Raw genomic sequence first — 17,512 nt, forward strand, 5'->3', positions numbered from 1 at the left:
TGTTAGACTAACACGAAATTATTATCCTCTAAATTTTCCACGATGTACATCAAATTTTATAACTAAATATAAACTTAACTATAATAAACTTTATCATTTAATTTGCACTTCCCGGTATTAAAAATTAATATTTTAACTCATTTGCTTCATTCTTAGTTGTGCCTTTTATTTTAATTTGTGTCCCGTCTCTATTTGTTTTATGTATGTATCTTCCTCGCGAACTCGCATTTTTTGCCCAAATTGAAAAAAAGGGCCCCGCGCGTAACAAGCACGTGCTTGATGTCGTCGGGCCACTTGTTTGTACTGTTCGAAGTGCATCAATGTCCATATACATTTATAAAAAGTTTTATATGTGAAGCTTATCCAAAAGAGATGAATAACTTGGCTAACTTTTTAAGGAAAGAAGTGAACATGTAATATTTCGAATTCGGTTTATCACCAATTCATGCGAAAATACTTTTCTTAGAATACTTTCTATATCTTTCCTATAAGTCCGTTATCAAAATGTGGCAAGCTAGAGGTTCGCAGCAAAAATTAAAAGTTTTGGACCAAAAGCATAAAGTTTAAGCGGCGTTTCGGGAAAAATGGGAATAATGGTGGACAAGCCCAGAGACGATTAAAATGTGACTAGGAAATTTTTCTCAAATCCCAAATTGAATCCTGAAGCTACAGGGCTTGGGGTACAAAATAATTGTGGAGTTTATAAAGGAGTACCTATGGTATTTCTTGTCAGCTACAGTCCATATGGTGATACTTCATGGATCTTCTGTGATCGAGTGCATGGTTAGCACTCGTGTCAATCGGAGAGCTTTCCGAGGAAGCTGTTGAGTCGAATAATAAAGAACTAAAATAATGTAAACTGCATCACATGTCACGAATATCAACAAACACAGATATATTGAACACACTAATTTTACGGTCTTATACTTATAACTGGACAAAGAAAAAATGGAAAGAAGGATAAATCAATGTTACTTGAATCTGTGTTTAACTTACTAGAAGAAACATTATTTTTTGTTATAATTAAATTGATTCGTTGATGGCTGTGCAAAATATCAATTTAACAAATTGTTTTCTGAAGATTTAAATTGGGATTTTTTGATATGATAATATTTTAGTAGGTGTATAGCTTGACTGGGGAAAAGTTTTAAAAGTATAAGAAATATAATAAAACAATAAATAGTTTATCCTTTCTATTGCATTAATATGATTTAGCAGCTGTATTTTTTTTATTTTTGGGGATATTTTCGTAACAATATAACAACTAGAAGTACCCTGCAGCTCCACAAATCAGCTTAAGCGCTCAATCAGCACAAAGTGGAACTATAAAGGTGGAACTAACATCAAATTAATTTATACTAAAATTATTAGAAATACAAGTTTGTAAAGAAACCAGTGCCGGAATAAAATAGCAGTCAAAACGATTTTTTTTGAAAGTAAAAAACAATAAGCACAAATCTGTGAAAAAATATTCAAATTTTATTGACTGCGAATTTGCTAGTGACCAAAAATAAGAGAAGTTTGTTCGTAAAACTTATTGACTTTTTGGATAAAAGTCTCAAGCATCTTTAATTACCGTCCCAGGGAAAATGGTGTATTGCAAAAAAATATATATATGCTGTAAAAAATAATAATAAAAAAAAAATAAATAAATTGTGGAAAACTTAATTTTTTTTAAACTAATTTTACAATTTTTAATATTTAAAAAAAAAATATTTTTGGTTTTTACGTTCAAAATATATTAAATTGCCTATTGGCAAGGAAGACTATCAAAGTTTTGCCAAAAGCTTTCTTTTCCGTTTTTTTAATACCGTATAATAAGAAATGTTTTTTCGGAGCAAATTGTTTTGATCCATAATTTTGAAGGGGTACAAAGCAAAAGAAAGCTGAAGGCCTATCCAAATTTGGTCACGATCTTCCTTAGTAAGTTTTTATTACGCGGTGAAAATAACTTTTATTTGTAAGTTTAAATTTTAAAGATTTATAAAATTTCTACTAAAACGCCAAAAATTAAATTTCTTTTCCAAAAAAAAAAAGCGTACAAATTTATTTGTGTCTCATTCTATTTTAAAAACTAATTTTTTTTTCCTAATTCTAGGTGAAATCTCTCAGATAGAGACATCTGAGCCTCCGGAGAAAGCGCTGGAAAAGGCAATGAGGTGTGTTAAGAACTTGAGCTGCCTTAAGTGGAAGGTACCCAGGACACCAACGACGATTCCACTCCATAAAAAAGGTGTGAAGGCGGATGCCCAAAATTATAGAGGTATTTTTAAATTGTCGGCAATTCCTAAAGCATTTGAACGTATTATCACTTCTTATTTGCAATATTTATGTTCCTCGCTTATATCCCGTTGTCGGCATGGTTTTGTTAAGCGAAGATCGACCACCACCAACCTTCTTGAATTGTCATCTATTTTAATAAATGGGTTTAAGAAAAAAAAAGCAGACTGGCATTGTATCTACAGATTTTAGTAAGGCCTTTGGCTCCGTTAACCACTCATTTCTTTTACTTAAATTAGATCAGCTTGGGTTTCCTGGTAATCTATTATCTTGGATTTCATGTTACTTGAATGGTAGGACTCAAAGGGTTATATTCAAGAATGCTGTTTCAAAATTGATCTACGTGACATCTGGAGTGCCTCAGGGTAGTCATTTGGGCCCTTTGCTGTTTACTTTGTTTATTAACGATCTTCCCTCAATCATAACAAATTCTCGTGTACTAATGTGTGCTGATGATGCTAAGCTTTGTTTATCATATAATGATATAGCGTCGGGATTTAACTTACAGTCGGATATTGATTGTTTTCATGGATGGTGCGAATACAACCTTTTAAATTTGAACTGCCTTAAGTGCAACGTTATGACTTTTTATAGAGGTACTACTACGTTTATCAGTTTTCTTTATTTCTTAAAAATACGCCACTTGACCGTATACATTTAGTTAACGATCTAGGTGTTCTTCTGGACCCCAAACTTAAATTTGACTGTCAAGTTATGTCCACTGTTAAAAACGCCATGAGTGTTCTTGGGTTTATAAAGCGTTGGTCAAAAGAATTTGATGACCCTTATACGACCAAATTATTATTTACCTTCCTTGTCCATCCTATTTTGGAATATTGTTTGTCGGTTTGGAGTCCACAATATCAGTGCTCATCAACCGTCGGTACAAAAAAAATTTATCTTATTTGCCCTGCGTAGTTTGAACTGGGATCAAAACGTAAGGCTACTTTCCTACCAGAGTAGATTAAAATTGCTTAATTTACCTACACTTGAAAATCGTTATTATAAGAGGTGACATTGATTCTGCAGATCTTTTTAACCGCCTAACATTCAATGTTTCTGTTAGACTAACACGAAATTATTATCCTCTAAATTTTCCACGATGTACATCAAATTTTATAACTAAATATAAACTTAACTATAATAAACTTTATCATTTAATTTGCACTTCCCGGTATTAAAAATTAATATTTTAACTCATTTGCTTCATTCTTAGTTGTGCCTTTTATTTTAATTTGTGTCCCGTCTCTATTTGTTTTATGTATGTATCTTCCTCGCGAACTCGCATTTTTTGCCCAAATTGAAAAAAAGGGCCCCGCGCGTAACAAGCACGTGCTTGATGTCGTCGGGCCACTTGTTTGTACTGTTCGAAGTGCATCAATGTCCATATACATTTATAAAAAGTTTTATATGTGAAGCTTATCCAAAAGAGATGAATAACTTGGCTAACTTTTTAAGGAAAGAAGTGAACATGTAATATTTCGAATTCGGTTTATCACCAATTCATGCGAAAATACTTTTCTTAGAATACTTTCTATATCTTTCCTATAAGTCCGTTATCAAAATGTGGCAAGCTAGAGGTTCGCAGCAAAAATTAAAAGTTTTGGACCAAAAGCATAAAGTTTAAGCGGCGTTTCGGGAAAAATGGGAATAATGGTGGACAAGCCCAGAGACGATTAAAATGTGACTAGGAAATTTTTCTCAAATCCCAAATTGAATCCTGAAGCTACAGGGCTTGGGGTACAAAATAATTGTGGAGTTTATAAAGGAGTACCTATGGTATTTCTTGTCAGCTACAGTCCATATGGTGATACTTCATGGATCTTCTGTGATCGAGTGCATGGTTAGCACTCGTGTCAATCGGAGAGCTTTCCGAGGAAGCTGTTGAGTCGAATAATAAAGAACTAAAATAATGTAAACTGCATCACATGTCACGAATATCAACAAACACAGATATATTGAACACACTAATTTTACGGTCTTATACTTATAACTGGACAAAGAAAAAATGGAAAGAAGGATAAATCAATGTTACTTGAATCTGTGTTTAACTTACTAGAAGAAACATTATTTTTTGTTATAATTAAATTGATTCGTTGATGGCTGTGCAAAATATCAATTTAACAAATTGTTTTCTGAAGATTTAAATTGGGATTTTTTGATATGATAATATTTTAGTAGGTGTATAGCTTGACTGGGGAAAAGTTTTAAAAGTATAAGAAATATAATAAAACAATAAATAGTTTATCCTTTCTATTGCATTAATATGATTTAGCAGCTGTATTTTTTTTATTTTTGGGGATATTTTCGTAACAATATAACAACTAGAAGTACCCTGCAGCTCCACAAATCAGCTTAAGCGCTCAATCAGCACAAAGTGGAACTATAAAGGTGGAACTAACATCAAATTAATTTATACTAAAATTATTAGAAATACAAGTTTGTAAAGAAACCAGTGCCGGAATAAAATAGCAGTCAAAACGATTTTTTTTGAAAGTAAAAAACAATAAGCACAAATCTGTGAAAAAATATTCAAATTTTATTGACTGCGAATTTGCTAGTGACCAAAAATAAGAGAAGTTTGTTCGTAAAACTTATTGACTTTTTGGATAAAAGTCTCAAGCATCTTTAATTACCGTCCCAGGGAAAATGGTGTATTGCAAAAAAATATATATATGCTGTAAAAAATAATAATAAAAAAAAAATAAATAAATTGTGGAAAACTTAATTTTTTTTAAACTAATTTTACAATTTTTAATATTTAAAAAAAAAATATTTTTGGTTTTTACGTTCAAAATATATTAAATTGCCTATTGGCAAGGAAGACTATCAAAGTTTTGCCAAAAGCTTTCTTTTCCGTTTTTTTAATACCGTATAATAAGAAATGTTTTTTCGGAGCAAATTGTTTTGATCCATAATTTTGAAGGGGTACAAAGCAAAAGAAAGCTGAAGGCCTATCCAAATTTGGTCACGATCTTCCTTAGTAAGTTTTTATTACGCGGTGAAAATAACTTTTATTTGTAAGTTTAAATTTTAAAGATTTATAAAATTTCTACTAAAACGCCAAAAATTAAATTTCTTTTCCAAAAAAAAAAAGCGTACAAATTTATTTGTGTCTCATTCTATTTTAAAAACTAATTTTTTTTTCCTAATTCTAGGTGAAATCTCTCAGATAGAGACATCTGAGCCTCCGGAGAAAGCGCTGGAAAAGGCAATGAGGTGTGTTAAGAACTTGAGCTGCCTTAAGTGGAAGGTACCCAGGACACCAACGACGATTCCACTCCATAAAAAAGGTGTGAAGGCGGATGCCCAAAATTATAGAGGTATTTTTAAATTGTCGGCAATTCCTAAAGCATTTGAACGTATTATCACTTCTTATTTGCAATATTTATGTTCCTCGCTTATATCCCGTTGTCGGCATGGTTTTGTTAAGCGAAGATCGACCACCACCAACCTTCTTGAATTGTCATCTATTTTAATAAATGGGTTTAAGAAAAAAAAAGCAGACTGGCATTGTATCTACAGATTTTAGTAAGGCCTTTGGCTCCGTTAACCACTCATTTCTTTTACTTAAATTAGATCAGCTTGGGTTTCCTGGTAATCTATTATCTTGGATTTCATGTTACTTGAATGGTAGGACTCAAAGGGTTATATTCAAGAATGCTGTTTCAAAATTGATCTACGTGACATCTGGAGTGCCTCAGGGTAGTCATTTGGGCCCTTTGCTGTTTACTTTGTTTATTAACGATCTTCCCTCAATCATAACAAATTCTCGTGTACTAATGTGTGCTGATGATGCTAAGCTTTGTTTATCATATAATGATATAGCGTCGGGATTTAACTTACAGTCGGATATTGATTGTTTTCATGGATGGTGCGAATACAACCTTTTAAATTTGAACTGCCTTAAGTGCAACGTTATGACTTTTTATAGAGGTACTACTACGTTTATCAGTTTTCTTTATTTCTTAAAAATACGCCACTTGACCGTATACATTTAGTTAACGATCTAGGTGTTCTTCTGGACCCCAAACTTAAATTTGACTGTCAAGTTATGTCCACTGTTAAAAACGCCATGAGTGTTCTTGGGTTTATAAAGCGTTGGTCAAAAGAATTTGATGACCCTTATACGACCAAATTATTATTTACCTTCCTTGTCCATCCTATTTTGGAATATTGTTTGTCGGTTTGGAGTCCACAATATCAGTGCTCATCAACCGTCGGTACAAAAAAAATTTATCTTATTTGCCCTGCGTAGTTTGAACTGGGATCAAAACGTAAGGCTACTTTCCTACCAGAGTAGATTAAAATTGCTTAATTTACCTACACTTGAAAATCGTTATTATAAGAGGTGACATTGATTCTGCAGATCTTTTTAACCGCCTAACATTCAATGTTTCTGTTAGACTAACACGAAATTATTATCCTCTAAATTTTCCACGATGTACATCAAATTTTATAACTAAATATAAACTTAACTATAATAAACTTTATCATTTAATTTGCACTTCCCGGTATTAAAAATTAATATTTTAACTCATTTGCTTCATTCTTAGTTGTGCCTTTTATTTTAATTTGTGTCCCGTCTCTATTTGTTTTATGTATGTATCTTCCTCGCGAACTCGCATTTTTTGCCCAAATTGAAAAAAAGGGCCCCGCGCGTAACAAGCACGTGCTTGATGTCGTCGGGCCACTTGTTTGTACTGTTCGAAGTGCATCAATGTCCATATACATTTATAAAAAGTTTTATATGTGAAGCTTATCCAAAAGAGATGAATAACTTGGCTAACTTTTTAAGGAAAGAAGTGAACATGTAATATTTCGAATTCGGTTTATCACCAATTCATGCGAAAATACTTTTCTTAGAATACTTTCTATATCTTTCCTATAAGTCCGTTATCAAAATGTGGCAAGCTAGAGGTTCGCAGCAAAAATTAAAAGTTTTGGACCAAAAGCATAAAGTTTAAGCGGCGTTTCGGGAAAAATGGGAATAATGGTGGACAAGCCCAGAGACGATTAAAATGTGACTAGGAAATTTTTCTCAAATCCCAAATTGAATCCTGAAGCTACAGGGCTTGGGGTACAAAATAATTGTGGAGTTTATAAAGGAGTACCTATGGTATTTCTTGTCAGCTACAGTCCATATGGTGATACTTCATGGATCTTCTGTGATCGAGTGCATGGTTAGCACTCGTGTCAATCGGAGAGCTTTCCGAGGAAGCTGTTGAGTCGAATAATAAAGAACTAAAATAATGTAAACTGCATCACATGTCACGAATATCAACAAACACAGATATATTGAACACACTAATTTTACGGTCTTATACTTATAACTGGACAAAGAAAAAATGGAAAGAAGGATAAATCAATGTTACTTGAATCTGTGTTTAACTTACTAGAAGAAACATTATTTTTTGTTATAATTAAATTGATTCGTTGATGGCTGTGCAAAATATCAATTTAACAAATTGTTTTCTGAAGATTTAAATTGGGATTTTTTGATATGATAATATTTTAGTAGGTGTATAGCTTGACTGGGGAAAAGTTTTAAAAGTATAAGAAATATAATAAAACAATAAATAGTTTATCCTTTCTATTGCATTAATATGATTTAGCAGCTGTATTTTTTTTATTTTTGGGGATATTTTCGTAACAATATAACAACTAGAAGTACCCTGCAGCTCCACAAATCAGCTTAAGCGCTCAATCAGCACAAAGTGGAACTATAAAGGTGGAACTAACATCAAATTAATTTATACTAAAATTATTAGAAATACAAGTTTGTAAAGAAACCAGTGCCGGAATAAAATAGCAGTCAAAACGATTTTTTTTGAAAGTAAAAAACAATAAGCACAAATCTGTGAAAAAATATTCAAATTTTATTGACTGCGAATTTGCTAGTGACCAAAAATAAGAGAAGTTTGTTCGTAAAACTTATTGACTTTTTGGATAAAAGTCTCAAGCATCTTTAATTACCGTCCCAGGGAAAATGGTGTATTGCAAAAAAATATATATATGCTGTAAAAAATAATAATAAAAAAAAAATAAATAAATTGTGGAAAACTTAATTTTTTTTAAACTAATTTTACAATTTTTAATATTTAAAAAAAAAATATTTTTGGTTTTTACGTTCAAAATATATTAAATTGCCTATTGGCAAGGAAGACTATCAAAGTTTTGCCAAAAGCTTTCTTTTCCGTTTTTTTAATACCGTATAATAAGAAATGTTTTTTCGGAGCAAATTGTTTTGATCCATAATTTTGAAGGGGTACAAAGCAAAAGAAAGCTGAAGGCCTATCCAAATTTGGTCACGATCTTCCTTAGTAAGTTTTTATTACGCGGTGAAAATAACTTTTATTTGTAAGTTTAAATTTTAAAGATTTATAAAATTTCTACTAAAACGCCAAAAATTAAATTTCTTTTCCAAAAAAAAAAAGCGTACAAATTTATTTGTGTCTCATTCTATTTTAAAAACTAATTTTTTTTTCCTAATTCTAGGTGAAATCTCTCAGATAGAGACATCTGAGCCTCCGGAGAAAGCGCTGGAAAAGGCAATGAGGTGTGTTAAGAACTTGAGCTGCCTTAAGTGGAAGGTACCCAGGACACCAACGACTGTGCTGAATAGGTACTTTTTCTTCTGCTTAATTAAGCGCTCAATTTGTGCTTTTTGTTCTGCTGAATCTGTGCTCATTTTTGAGCACTGCTGAATCCTAGGACATGCCTATGTATATTTAAGCAGCCAATTTCAAACAAATTGAGCACTGAATGAGCGCTCAGTGATGAGCACTTTGTAGTGATTCGGTGCTCATTCAGTGCTGAATGGTACTGCAGGGTATTTATGTTTGCGGCTCCATACAATACGAACCACTGTGCACGGGTTAAAGCTGGAAAAGTTTATCCGAAAAATGGATTACCTTTCAAAATGTGTAGTTCGGATATTTCTTTTAAATTTCGTTTAATTTTGGGGTATTTAATCTATTTATACCGGAATATTCCTGTTCTCCTCTTGCTTGTGGTAAGGTTATAAAGACTATGCATAAAAAAACGACTTAAAAAAAGCTGTCAACAGTTAAAGGAATTTGGTTGGAAAAGAACGTTAAGAAACTTAAAGTGGGATGATTAAAAGAGATTTTTCTTAACTAAAAAGGGTTCGGGAAGAACACTTGGAAACATGTCGGTTAAATAATTCAATTCACTTGATCATTCCTACGCACATCAAAATAAGCTCTTTAAAATGGAAGATAACTTTAAAAAGGTTAATACCTAAGTTTTTTATATAAATATATAAATAAGAAATAATACATGGTATTATACATCGTATACATGGTTTAAATAGCTCGTATATAAAAATTTTATTAAAAGATAATACTCTTCAGTTCTGCAGTGGGCTCGCCGTGACATGCTTTTTGTTTTTTTTTTTTTTTTTGCCGAAAACCGTAAGCAATTTTCGACGCTAACAGAGAAGCAGGAAGCACAATAGAGTGCCGAAAAAAACCGATCCTGCAAGAAGGAGAGGTAGATTCTCGGAGATTTCTCTCTTTCTCTGTCTTATAATCTGCCTGTCCTCGGCTCTTAGAGTGAATCCCTTCGGCCGGTCCTTTTGTTTTCCGCCTCTCCGTTATGTTCAGAAAGAAATCAAAAGAAGAAGGCTTAGTGGTTTCTTTTTGAGTTATGAAAAGAGGAGCAGCGGCTTTTTAAAGTGTGCGCTGCGACACATTTTAATTTATTAATAAAAGTGAAATTTTTTGAAAAAAATAAAGTCAGGTAAGTGCTTCCTTAAGTGCAAGATGTTGTACGTTGATCCTCGTTTAGAGTACGTCCCTTTTTGATATTTTGTATAGGTTTTACAACATAACCTCGAAAATCCTGGTTCCGTTACCCGATTTTGTGCCAATAAAAATACCGCAAAGGGCTTTACACAGTTCAGATAAATATAAAAGTAAAACACATTTTTTTAAACACAAGTCCTTATCTTTTCAGGTGCGTTTGCCAGGGATTTCGAGGGCCCGGACTAATGATTACGAAAAGCGGTGACGAACATTAAAAACAAATTAATAGACCAAACTGATTTAAGAACAATAACTGTAATTCAAAAAAAATTAAATAATACAATTTACAGAAAAATTAAGCAAAATGTAAATAAATATGAATAAATTTTAAGTTCAATACTTTAAGAGGTTAAAAATTCATTTGAAACATTTAGAATTTCCGAAGTGATTTTACTTAGAACTTTTCAAGGGATTTTACAAGTGAAAAATTCAGAATTTCCAAAGTGATTTCACATGGGACTTTTCTCATGCGTGACGGGCCATGCAACAAATGAGTATAAGGAACAAGTGAAAACCGACGAGAAACGTTTCCTTTGCATTTTCACTTGTGAAAAAGCGGACATCCCACATAATTTTTTATATGTAGCGTCACTTTTTCTTCACTTGGATTCACAAGGTGGTTCATAAGTGAAACTTTTTTTTTGGGACTGAAGGGTAGTTCACATACATATACAAACATAAGAAAAAGGGTTTGAAAGCTACACTTATGCTTTTCATGAGCTTCCAAGTACCCAACCGATCAGAATAATTTCTTTACGTTTATGCAAAAAAATAAAAACTCTGTCCGGACTAAATAAAGTATATTATGGAAGTGAAAGATCAATGTATGTAGTATTTGGAGTGCATACAACATTTATGTTTAATCTTAGTCTTCGAGCTGTGTCTTCTTTTGTATTTATAAAAAAACGCCACAACAGCTTTGACGAGAAAATTTTGGTTGAAGTTTTTGGACGGCAGTCTTCATGCCTCAAAAAAAAACCAAAAATGGATTAACCCAACAATAACTAGGTAAATTCTTATTGTGTTCGTCCTTAATAACTAATACTGTAACAACAGTTGATATTATGTTTCTAATTTATTTTTTTAGAAGTACAATATTTATTTTATTCGTTGTTTAAAATTTTTTCTTTGCATTCAAGCCAGTGTGACCGTAAATTTAAACGCAGACATTAACACTAGACCATCAAAAAATAATAATCTTAAAATAGTATTTATTGGGCCAGTTTTTCTTCGGTTAAACACTAGGACTTAAGGATAACTGCTATTTACGTCAACTGTTCTCGGATGATTCTACAAGTTCTAACTGTTTTAAACGGATATAGTGAGAGCGGGGTATAAAAGTCGTTTCCCATTTACCAATTAAAAAACCGCTACATCTAGAAGGAATGTTGCTAAATTTGCACAGTGTTCTTAACTCTTTTTAGTTTTTAACTACGATTTCTATTCTGAGTTGAAGAATTTTAAAATTTCGTTTGTAATTGCACAACTAACTTTAAAGTCGGTTGTCAGCGAGCTGTCAGTGGTTTATTGTGGTATGTAATAGAACCTGTTTGGGATTGTCGAAAGTGCTATTGTGTACTTCATTAATAAATGTATAAACAGGAACGCATAGCTATGCGTCAACAATTTAAAGTCGCCTTCAGAAAGCTAATACGTCGGTGCAAGAGCATAAGGACTAGGTCTTTTTGCTGTGACGCTAAGCTTCTGGGTAAGCAACAGCTGATCCCGCCTCTATTCACCTGGACCACTTCTAGCCCCAGGAACTACTCTAAGTTTAGTACCCACATAACGACAGAGCGTGCGATGGATCTTCTATGCAATCTGGACGAAAAGGAGCGCAGCAATCTGCGATTCGCACTTGACAAAATAGACGCCGACAAGGAAAAAAAGCTGTACGAGAGTAAGTATTATATATTTATATATACTTTTATTTTACATAAACTATGTATGTAGATGTACATATGTACGTACATACATATAAATGTTTGTGTTTTCCAAGTCGTAAATGACAGCATTCCAGTATGCATTCTTCCATTATGAGATGGCATCAAAAAGGTGTTTCACAAGTGATGACTCTGTTCATAACTTTTACACTGGTGCGGGACAAAAAAGAATTCACCCGTTGCATGCAGCTGGAAGCATATAATTGAAATGCACCCGGAAGCTAGACGTTTCCGACCCCATAAAGTATATATGTATATTCTTGATACGCGTCACTAGACGAGTCGAACTAGCCATAGGAACAATCGTAAAATTGGTGGTAAAATAATATGAAAAAATTATATCTTCGGTGTTTTTTATCATGTAACCTCCTAAGCTTGAAAAAAAATAAGTCAGCAACAATACTTAAAAATTGCAACTGGTGTTATAAATTTGATTATTTCTTATAACTGCAAGGGTATACAAACTTCGGCTTGCCAAAGTTTACTTCGTTCTTGTATCATTTAACTTTATAAAATTTACTTTATGCAGTCCTTGGAGTGCCCATCAATGTTTTGCTATTCCGGAAGATATAAAGCAAATTCAATATTACATATTGATAGACATGTATTGATATTGAATTAACAATTAATTTTTTTAGGCACAATTACAAGGTACATCAAAATATTTATTTAATTTTGTTAATTTATTTTACGTTCATATGTTCAATGTACATATGAAAGTACAATCGTACATATGTATGTATGTATAATGTAATACTTACTGCGATCTAGCCATGTCCGTCTGTCCGTCCGTTTCTACGCAAACTAGTCTGTCAGTTTTAAAGCTATCGAGCTATCGGGGAAAAAATTTTAAAAAATTATATCATTCGTGTTTTTTGAATTAGTTAGTTTTAATTAGTTCTGAATTTGGAATTAAATTTTATCAAAATCGGACGACTATATCATTTAGCTGCCATAGGAACGAAACGAACGAACGGAAACTTAGTAGGAAAACATGAATTAAAAATTATATCTTTTCCGTTTTTTAACATATAACCTTATAGGCTTGAAAATAGCATTTTTTAATTAGTTCTGAATTTTGAATTACATTTTATTAAAATCGGACGACTATATCATGTAGCTGTCATAGGAACGATCGGATAATTGGTGGAAAATAATGTGAAAAAAATTATAGCTTTGAGGCTTCTTGCCATATTATCTTATAATATTGGGAATATAAATTTTTATATTTTTAAGAAGTTCAAATTAAATTTACTAAAATTATTTTTTTTTATAACTGCAAGGGTATACAAACTTCGGCTTGCCGAAGTTAACTTCCCTTCTTGTTGGAATTAAAATTGCAACTGACGAGAATTGCAAGAGACGAGAAAAACCTCGCGCATCTTCCTTATTGTGATTTTCGTTTGCTTTCCCGGAGTACCGTTTATTTGGCCTATGTATGCTTTCTTTTATTACAGTGGCGGGAAAAAATATTTGTTTCCGAACCCATACAGTATGGGTATTCATGTCAGCATCACTAGAAGAGTCGATCTCGCCATGTCTCAGTTTTCTCTCAGTTTTAAAGTTATCTGGCTGAAACTTTTCTAAAAGTCTTTTTTCGTGCTAAATTTAATTAAAATCGGTCAGAGAAATAAATAAATAATTATACTCGTTTACGACTTACGAGCACTAAAAGAGCACTGTTTGTCTATGTCTCGAAGGATGCAGGTCTGCGTCGTCCATGATATCGGATAGGAGAAGCAATGCGTGACGTTCGCCTGATGTGCCTGGACTAATAGGCCAAAAACAAAAGGCATTTTAATAGTAGTCTGATTAAAAAAAAAAGTTTAGTTTAAAGAAGAACCTTACTTAAAATCAACACCAGGTGTAATCAAAAGTGGTGCGATCTTCAAGAGGTCCTGAAGTCTTTTTGGAACCGAATTGGAATGGGACCGAATCACTTCTTAGTGCACCTCTCCTCTAGAACACGATGAGGGACCATGACGGAAATTGAGTTTTAATTTTACGGCGCTGTGTTGCTTTCACTTTTTTTTTTAATTAAAAAAAAACTAAAAAACATATTAAGTCGCGCTCTAGTGTTTTTTAATATTTGTATATCCTTGCATAGGGTATTCTGGTTCTGACTTCAGTCAGAAGTTTGCAACGCATAGAAGGAGACTTTTCTTGATTAGCATCACTGAACAAGTCCATCTATCCCTGTCTTGGTATTATTTTGACATAAATAATCCCAAGTCTACCGATTTTTTTTACGACTCGTAATAGTGGAACTTAACATGTTAAAAAACATCAAAGTTGTAATTTAAAAATTATTTTAATATTTATACCTATGCATAGAGTATTATAATTTCAGTCAGAAGTTTGCAACGCACTGAAGGAGATTTTTCTTGATCAGCATCACTAGACGAGTCGATCTAGCCATGTCCGCCTGTCCGTCCGTTTTTACGCAAACTAGTCCCTCAGCTTTAAAGCAATCATACTGAAACTTTCCCGAAAGTCTTATTTTTTTGCAGGTAGTATATATGTCGGAACCAGCCGTTTGGACAACTATATATTTGTTATATCCTTGATATGTTTAAATATACGCTCCTAAGTTTTGTAATAACATTTGTAATTAGTTCTGAAATTCGAATTTAATTTGATCAAAATCGGAAAATTGGTTGGAAAAATTATATAAAACAAGTTATATGAAATAATTATTTTTGAAAAATTGCTCTGGGATATAGAATATTTAAACTTTTCAGAATTGTTATGTTGTTATGTGGGCATATTAATTGAAGAGGAAAAGGCGTCCGATGATCAGGCATCATTCTTGCCGGCATATGCTACGTCGTATTCTGGTCGTGCCTTGAAAAATAATATTAGTTTGTAAAGTTCATCAGTCCACACTGCCCCACAAGCTTAGCTGTCGCTTAATCGCAATATGATCGGGCAGTGTTTCGGCCATATTTTTTCCCCTTCACACTTTAGTGTGCCAATGGATCGACGCGGGCCGCGCAACACGTCAAGGTTGTCCGTCGAAAGAATTCATTGTCATTGTTCTTGACCGACTCCACTTCTCGCATAAGCACACCCCCTTGTTAAAGGTTTAGCCCACCCTGGTTTCGAATTCTTTTTTACATTATAAATTAATTGGGTAATACGTATGTCGGCATATGCCGTGCATAAGCATTATAGTGTCGGCTAAAGCATATGTAATAAATATAAAAGTCTTTTTTTTAAGCGGAGAGTGTCGAATTTACCGCCGAAAAGGTGCACACATCAGCAAAACGCTGACTTTTTTCGACTGCAAACGTCGCCCAGACGGCTCTTGTAATCGTACATACAACTACAAGGCTGATACTCGCCGCTGAAATATTAAATGTAATTATTATACTATATATAAAAACAAAGGTTTAAAAAAGTGTATAAAAAGGGATAAAGAACTAAAATATTATATAGTTATTTCTGCTTTAACTTTTTCTGTTTTATTACGATATATGAGTGGTGAAAAGTCTTGAGGAAAGGTCTCAATATATATGTTCTCTAACTTACCTACAGTTTTGGGTAGGTTTGCTTTTGATAACAAATTTTGAATTCTTAAGTTAAACTGTGGATGTTTATGGTTGTTTCTAATGCTTGGGTGGTGGATCATGTTGCAATTACCCTCTTTTTAATCCTGGGCGATGAGATCTTGACGCTCTGGATCCTGGGCTTTGGAAAACGTTATAAATGGTTTATATATAACCAAGCGCCCCCTTCCCTTCACCCCCTCTCGACACCGATACCGGCACCGCACTTTCTTATTACCCCTCTTTGCCACCCAAGAACTATGGCCATACAGCCATCTCGGCCACAGCGATAACAAACATTCAAGCGGCTATAATTTGCAAAAATGCAGCTGCTAAGCATTATGCTGAAGCGCAGTTCTGTTTAAGCCAACCAGTCACTGTAAGAATAATTTTAGTTTCAATTTCTCGCGAAAGTGGGACCCAGAAAAAAAGAAAAAATTTAAGTTGTGAAAATTAAAGAAAAGTAAAAACTATAAATGTTATAAAGTGTAAAAAATGTTGTGTTGTTCGTGTACTCATGAAATTTTGAAAATAATACAATAAATGGAAATACAAAATGTCAGCAGAAGATTCACGAAACCTGAAGTGAGAACATTTTTGCAATCGGATCACATGGAACAGGAAGCTCTCCACTGTCATGCTCAGTCCGATGCCGTCGAACTTTAGGTTCCATTTGTCTAATCTGAACCCTCTTGGTCTCGGTTCTTCTCCCTTTCGTTTGTTTGGGATGGTCTGTGGGACGGTGTATCTATCCTCCTCATGCCTCTGAAGTTGGGGAAGCATATTTGATCTTCCTTTCGGTGGTCCGAGGGGTACTCGAACCCAGCAAAAACCACATCTAAATGGTAAAATATGTAGCTTACATCCTCACATAAACACTACTAATTTTAAAGCTGTGGAAAGAAAACCACTAGTAAAAAAAAAGCTCACTTTGAAAAATAAATTATTTTTAAAGCCGTTAGGATTGAAGCTTCGATAATAATATAAAAGCTGAAAGGAAAACAACGAATGAAATTTTAAATGTTCGAGAAAATGTTTACTCCGTTAAGAGTATTTCCAAAAGAGTTTCATTTTTATTCATACACTAGTCGGCATAATTATTTTGACGAAAAACAAATGGTTCTAGTTTGTATGTAACTTTGCAATGGTTTAATTTAACTCAATGATTTTTTTTTCTGTATTACTTAGTGCTAATATAAACTTAAAAATAATGAATTCAACATTTTGTCATATGAACTTGCAAAAATATAAGCTAAAGTAATTTTTATGTCGTGGCATAAGTATTTTGACAAGTACCTTTTAATGTGAGTAACAAAGTTTAAACTCAAAAAAACTAAGGAAAAAATAGGAATTTAGTAAAATATATAATTTCCTTCAGTTTTAATAACTTTTTCCAGGCGTCCCGGTACTGAATCGATTAAATTTTGGATGATCTCTGGAGATATCTGTTCCCAAAGGGAACTGACCTCAGAAATTGTCTCCTCTCTGGTTTTATTCAATGATACTGTTCTTTTACGTTTAATAAGAGACCAGACAATTTCAATTATATTTAAATCTGGACTTTGAGGTGGCCAGTCCAAAGTGGTAACACCAACATCCTTCAAAAATGATGTAATCATCTTGGCTTTGTGGCATGGGGCGTTATCCTGTTGCAGAATGTTGGATTGACCAATAAGCCTGTCTCCAGAAGTAAATGCGTTATCATTTAGAATCCGTAAATATTGGCCTTGGTTCATCGAGCCAGTGACAGGAACGAAGTCACCCAGTCCATTATACGCAACACATCCCCAGAACATTACACAGCCTCCACCATGGCTTACTTTTTGGCAAACGGGCCGCCTTTTCTGCCTTTGTTCCATTGGTAATCTTACAACAAACTTATTTTTTGATGAGTTATACTCAAATGAGCTTT

At 33.3% G+C, this 17,512-nt stretch overlaps 2 protein-coding genes across 7 annotated transcripts in view; both read left to right on the forward strand.

The window, feature by feature from the left end:
• The window catches only part of LOC127011748 (uncharacterized), a 46,319-nt gene extending 35,958 nt beyond the window's left edge, over positions 1-10,361 (forward strand). Inside the window, exons 2-5 of the mRNA XM_050889827.1 lie at positions 2,099-2,263; positions 5,439-5,603; positions 8,779-8,905; positions 10,261-10,361. Coding sequence (XP_050745784.1) covers positions 2,155-2,263; positions 5,439-5,603; positions 8,779-8,905; positions 10,261-10,324 — 465 coding nt within the window. The 5' untranslated portion in view covers positions 2,099-2,154 and the 3' untranslated portion in view covers positions 10,325-10,361. The remainder of the gene's footprint in view (positions 1-2,098; positions 2,264-5,438; positions 5,604-8,778; positions 8,906-10,260) is intronic.
• Positions 10,362-11,465: 1,104 nt separating this feature from the next.
• Positions 11,466-17,512, forward strand: part of LOC108031632 (transmembrane protein 65) — a 56,485-nt gene continuing 50,438 nt past the window's right edge. For 2 of the 6 annotated variants that reach the window (XR_006367411.2, XM_044091189.2), the window contains exons 1-2: positions 11,476-11,641; positions 11,712-12,009. Coding sequence is in view for 5 of the 6 variants with exons in the window: in XM_044091189.2 (XP_043947124.1) it covers positions 11,724-12,009 (286 nt within the window). In the remaining variant the exon portion in view is untranslated. Of the gene's footprint in view, positions 11,642-11,711; positions 12,010-17,512 lie in introns of all 6 variants that reach the window. The other 4 variants (XM_050889821.1, XM_044091190.2, XM_044091187.2 and 1 more) reach the window with 4 other exon arrangements.

The sequence above is a fragment of the Drosophila biarmipes genome, unplaced genomic scaffold (genome assembly GCF_025231255.1).
Source record: "Drosophila biarmipes strain raj3 unplaced genomic scaffold, RU_DBia_V1.1 ptg000008l, whole genome shotgun sequence".
Lineage (NCBI taxonomy): Eukaryota > Metazoa > Arthropoda > Insecta > Diptera > Drosophilidae > Drosophila > Drosophila biarmipes.